Source organism: Trachymyrmex cornetzi, unplaced genomic scaffold, assembly GCF_001594075.2.
Source record: "Trachymyrmex cornetzi isolate Tcor2-1 unplaced genomic scaffold, Tcor1.1 scaffold347, whole genome shotgun sequence".
In the NCBI taxonomy this organism is placed as follows: Eukaryota; Metazoa; Arthropoda; class Insecta; order Hymenoptera; family Formicidae; genus Trachymyrmex; species Trachymyrmex cornetzi.
In genome coordinates, this window is record NW_017298184.1 from 72,779 (window position 1) to 79,007 (window position 6,229).

The 6,229-nt window shown below is 35.8% G+C and overlaps 1 protein-coding gene across 1 annotated transcript in view; it reads right to left on the reverse strand.

The window, feature by feature from the left end:
* LOC108763237 (pyruvate kinase) overlaps positions 1 to 6,229 on the reverse strand; it is a 116,296-nt gene that overhangs the window by 39,926 nt on the left and 70,141 nt on the right. Inside the window, exon 5 of the mRNA XM_018510684.1 lies at positions 4,849 to 5,187. Within this exon, the coding sequence (XP_018366186.1) occupies positions 4,849 to 5,187 (339 nt within the window). The remainder of the gene's footprint in view (positions 1 to 4,848; positions 5,188 to 6,229) is intronic.

Consider the following 6,229-nt stretch of genomic DNA (forward strand, 5'->3'; position numbering starts at 1 on the left):
CTCACTATCGTTCCTTCATGATACACTGCGAGTGCTTGCGAGTGCAAGAAACGAGCAAGAACGGGTTAAAAACGGGCTAAAAACGGTCCATATGAAGTCTAAAAACGGTGAAAAATTTTTATAAGGGGGGATTCGTACGCTGCCCAAAGGATGGAAGAAAGTAGTGGCCAGCGATGGGCAATACTTTGAATCATAAATGTATAACCAGTTTTTTACAATAAAGCCAAAAAGAAACAGCGGGAGCAAAATTGTACACCTAATATTATATGGGAATAGATATATGCTAATGTTAATTGCGGTTACTCACAATTGCCCTTATTTCACACGATAATTAACTTTAGTACATATTATGATGCATAAATTTTACTTTTTTCTATAGAATACTGTAAAATTAAGAGGGAAATACATTTAGAACCCTCAAAGAATGTAAAACTTTTTTATTTCATAAAATGAAAGTACCATATCTTATAAATATGTACCCGTAATATGTAAATTTTAGAGCAAAATTCCAAGTATTTTGGAAGTTAGAGCCTGTGACTCATCTTCGCTTTGCGCCGCATGAACGCGCTGCAGGTATATTCGGACGCTCGGAGTAGGGAGACCTGATATTTGTAATCCCCTCTTTTTAAATCTTTAAACTGTTGTTTCTGTTGTTTCGGCAAAATGAGTTTTATGAAGAAGCAGAAAGACTATTGTATGTGCCTGGAATTGCTGACTAGCCGATAAGTTGATGAAAACATTATCTTTCTACTACTCGAAACTTTAAACTCATTTTTCTCAAAACTCTTTTTTCAAAATTGGCGGGAAATCTCATTCAAAAACTATTGCACCAATCACTTTGAAATTTGGCACACATTTCAATAATACTTATAATTCGTAGTTAAGGGGGTCGCCTCATATAAACCGCTAAAAAGGTCATTTTTAGGAATTTTTTTTTAAGGTATGCAATGGATCGTTTTAAAATTTTTTGATGTTTTACTACATACAGGGTCATCGAAAAGTATCAGACCCCCCCTAATATCTTCAGTTAGAATGCATTTTGGAGAAAATGTCCAATAGCAAAGTTGTACGGTTTCAAGCGAGGAGTAAGATAATGACCTTGATTTTGATCTTGACCATGTCCTTTAAGGTCCATTTCAAGGTCAACCTTATTTTTTTAAATGGAACCCCCTACATTTTATTGCATATTTTTATAGCTTATCTCGAGAGCTTTCCAAAACACTACAATAAAACATTTTTTCATTAAGTACTTTTTGAGTTATAAAGGTTTGAAGTTAACAATTTTTTGACACAAAATGTAAAATATCTTGTAAAATATTATTTAGTTTTCAGTAATCATAACCTTAATACTTTTGTGCGCGGAATAATGAGACCAATTAATTGGTTTAAAGAAAATACATTAATCAAAAAGTGTCGGATCCCCCTAATATTTTCAGTAAGAATGCATTTTGGAAAAATGTCCAATAGCAAAGTTGTATGGCTTCAAGCGGTTATGCTAGTAGGCTACGGCGGAAAACTGCCCGAAAGTGATCGCGAGAAGTTGCTCGAATGCGTGATGTCCGAAGGCGTTAGCGGGAATCTGCCCGAAAGCGTTGGCGGGGCAGATCTTTATTCTCTCACTCTCGCAGGTATCAATGTACGAGCTCTTGAGCAAACAATACGGATCACTGATTTTAATCTTTGATGCAGTGCTGTCTTCTTCTAAGCGAGCAGCAGTTACTTCGTGGACGAAAACAAACAGCCCCAAAAATTTTTTCTGTAACAAAAGAAGCCATTGCGCTTCAATTGATTTTCTCAAACATCTTCACTAATTGTTTCCAATAGCCCAGAAATTTTTCGCAAATATTATTAATTGATCTATTAGATTTTCAGTTTCTCAACGAGCTTTTTGCTAGTACTGGTTGAAATAAACAAATCAATAGTTAGACCAACACTTAATAATTAGTTTTTTTCTCTACTTGATTATTTAGATCAATTTCCTATCACTTATCTGATTAATTCTTCTTTGCTATAATTAAGAATGGCGGAGCTTTCTGAAAAAGATCAAATAACACTGTTAATGATGCGAGGATGGGGAGATCAACAAAGAGGGTATAAAACAGTAACGCGATTATTTAATGAAAATTTTCGGAATGAAAATAATAGGATCTCTAAAAGTACTGTAATCCGTACTATTCAACGTTTCGAGGACATTGGTAGCGTTAAAAGTCGCTGAAGATCTGGTAGACGTAAAACAGCAACAAATAATGATAAGGCATTAGATGTTTTACAGTCTTTCGTTGAAAATCCCCATATTTCCATCAATCGCATTGCATAAGAACACGAAATCGGTCATGCATCTGTCAGTAAAATTTTGAAATTGAATAAATGGCATCCACACAAACTCCATTTGTGCCAAGAGTTGTCCGAAGACGATTTTGATAGACGCATCGAATTTTGTGATCTTATGATGGAGATGATTGTCGACAATCCTCTATTACTTAATAACATTGTTATCTCTGATGAGACAACATTTGAACTGACTGGAAATGTAAATAGACACAATTGCAGGTACTGGAGTGACATTAATCCTCACTGGAAAAGAGACAATCATACCCAATATCCATAAAAAGTTAACGTATGGGCTGGTATTCTTGGGCGGCACCCAGTTGGACACGGCTCAATTGTACACGAGCCACTCACAGCGCTTGAGACTACAAAACTCCTAAGCACCGATCGCTGTGATTGGTGGTGTCTAATCGAGACGTGGTCAATCGGGATCACCCCGTATTCTTGATGGTAGACCAGTTGGCCCTTTCTTCATTGAAGGCAATTTGACAGCACAGGTATACACAGTCACGCTTCGCGAACAAATTGTTCCAGCTATTCGAGACATAGCTGGTGGAAATATGGATGAAATTTATTTCCAACAGGATGGAGCTCCACCTCATTATGGTGTCATTGTCCGTCAATATTTGAATGAGGACTTTTAGGACAGGTGGATAGGGCGAAAGGGTCATATTGAGTGGCCACTTCGGTCTCCGGACTTGACTCCACTTGACTTTTTTTTGTGAAGTTACTTGAAAAGTAAAGTGTATGCCACCAAGCCTCAAAATTTAGATGATTTAAGAGGGAGAATAACTCGAGAGATAGAACTAATACCGCCGGAAACGTATCGGAAAGCGGTTTCAACTGTTTATAACAGATTGGCACATTACCAGGCTGTTGAAGGGCAACAATTTGAACATTTGTTGTGAATTGTTTGATACAATTGAATATTTTGCCCAAGCTGACCAATTGGAATGAAATTCGCCTTAACTGGCCGGACCCACACGCCACTCTTGCTTTAACTGGCCGGACCCACACGCCACTCTTGCCTTAACTGGCCGGAATCACATGCCACTTAACAAATTGTTAATTTCAAACCTTTATAACTCAAAAAATACTTAATATGCCTTAAATGGCTGGAATCACACGCCACTTAAAAAATTGTTAATTTCGAACCTTTATAACTCAAAAAATACTTAATGAAAAAATGTTTTATTGTAGTGTTTTGGAAAGCTCTCGAGATAAGCTATAAAAATATGCAATAAAATGTAGGGGGTTCCAATTAAAAAAATAAGGTTGATCTTGAAATAACCTTAAAGGACATGGTCAAGATCAAAGTCAAGGTCATCATCTTACTCCTCGCTTGAAACCATACAACTTTGCTATTGGACATTTTCTCTAAAATGCATTCTAACTGAAGATATTAGGGGGGGTCCGATACTTTTCGATGACCCTGTATATTAAAGAGTACAACAAAAATTTTTTTATTTCAATATAGTGTTCATTTTATAATTTTTCTAAATAAATGTTGACGCAATCTCGTCGCCGGAATTGTAAATCGGCGGGAAATCTAACGCCTTTTGTATTTGTCTAAAACAAAAAAACAACATGGTTTCTTATTTTGTATGACAATACCTTGTCGATGAACTTAAAAAATAAGTTAAAAGTTGAAAATTAATAAAATGGCGGCACTTTAAAGACATAAGTACGATTTTTACTCCAAAAATTTCAATTTATTTATGCAATAACAATTGTTTTAATTAGTTATTTTACTAAATTTATAGGTTCATCGACAATTTATGACATTAAATAATATGTGTACACAGGGACAACTCGATCGATTGAATAGTTTTTGAGTTATCTTTCTCGCCAGTTTCAAAAAACTAATTTCGAAAAAAACGCTTTTAAAGTTTTTAGTATCTGTGTAGTAGTTAGTATCTGTGCATCATAAACGAGCTGTAGCTTCCCAATTTATTCGAATTTCGTTCTGTAACTTTGGAAATATATTTTCTACATTTATTACTATCGATTAAAGCAAAAAAAATTTTTTCGATTTTTTGAACCGGTTACATGAGGCGACTCCATTAAACCTAAAAGTATCACAAAATAATTGTTTTAAAGTACTTTTTCAGAGCAAAATAGAGCAAAAATTTTGCTAAAATTTCCATTCTTTATTTCACAAGCGTGTAATTTCTTCGATTTTCAAATTTTTTCACTTTTTTTAGATTTAACGAGAAATTATGAATGTTAGTAACAATACCTCATTTGCGTTTTTGTTTCAGACCACCACAAAAAATTGAAGAAATCCCGCTATTTGACAATTAGCTTGGCGACCTTCGGCACAGACTGTATTGTAACTCCGCCATTTTTTAATTTTTTCAAAAAAAATACCTTGTTAATATAGAAAGTAACAATAAACTATATCTTAAGTTTCAAAATAATCGGATGATTCTTTCTTTAAAAAAAAATTCACGAAGATTGCCTCGTTTTCACTCGCCTAAATGTATTTCCCCCCTTAAATTATATTTATTGATATCATACCTTCATAGTACAAGGGTAATATTCCACGGTATAAATGCGCTTGTCGAGCAACTTGATGAAATCTGGTAACTGCAATAATAGGACAACGAGGTCTATATTTCGCAATTAGATGTGCGGATCGACCAGATGTTGTAATAACAATGATAGCACTAGCCAAACATTTGACGGATGCTTCTACAGAGGCAATGGCAACTGCATGCGTGGCATCTATAGGCGGCAGAGCTTTGCTCGACAGATCATGAAAGATTTGAGTTTGCCAAATCGCAGCTTCTGCTTCCTTACAAATATTAGCCATTGTACGAACACATTCCAAAGGATAATCTCCTTTTGCTGTTTCACCTAAAAGTGCAAAAAAACAAGGCTTATAATTGCATATCAGATAATAAATAGTACATTAATATCTGGAAACATTGGATGCATTCAGTACTATAACCGCTCACTGAGCGCTCAGTAAGCTCTCGTATCTGTTTGGTCTATATTTTTAGATCTAACGGAATATGCCAATCGGATGCAAGAGTTCATTGAGCGCTTAGTGAGCGGTTGTACTACTGAATGCACCCACTGGTAATGTCTCAGCGCTAAGCAAAAGCGCAGACACACTGTCGTGCCTACTTTTTTACGCGAACCGGAGACATGCGTCAGAGATTATCGGATCTCAATAACGGGTGTCTCGATTGAATTAAAGTATACCTTAATCGATAGATTACACTCCGATTGTATTATACGTGTTTTTATTTTTTCTTTACGTATCCTACAAGCGAAGATATTGCGACGCAAATTTCCGAACTGTCACTTTTCATTCAGATTCAGATTAGATACGTTGTCATCAACCAAAAAAATGTACGACTGCACCGTCTGGCACTAGATGGCGGTAGAGGCGTTTAGATGCCTGCACATTCCAGTTGACGTTTGGTTTGAATAGAGTCCTAGAAACCAGAGATGAGACATTGAAGGGTATAGTTTGATTAGCTGTCTAAATCACGTGATCAGACCGCCATTTTTAATTCATTACTGCTATAATTAGAGTCCTAGGACTCTACGTATAGAGTCTAATAATGGACGTATAATGTATGTACTATTAAGTACATGCTATAATAAGTACGTATTATACTTTCTCTTTTTCTAACAATTTAATTTTTCTCATATAATGCATCAGCTGTCATCAGCTTATAAAGGTGCTTTTTCATGCCGACGCTCGACGCTCATTTTCGGCATCAAAATAAGTCACGTGATAAAAATTGGCGAATATCAAGCGTCAATTTTGATATTGGGTGCTTTCATCGACATCTAGAATGGACCGCTGATGGCAATGGTAGGGGTAGAAAGACGATTAGAGTGAGAGGCAGGAATAATAAGATCGTTCTTTCTCTGTTTACTGAAG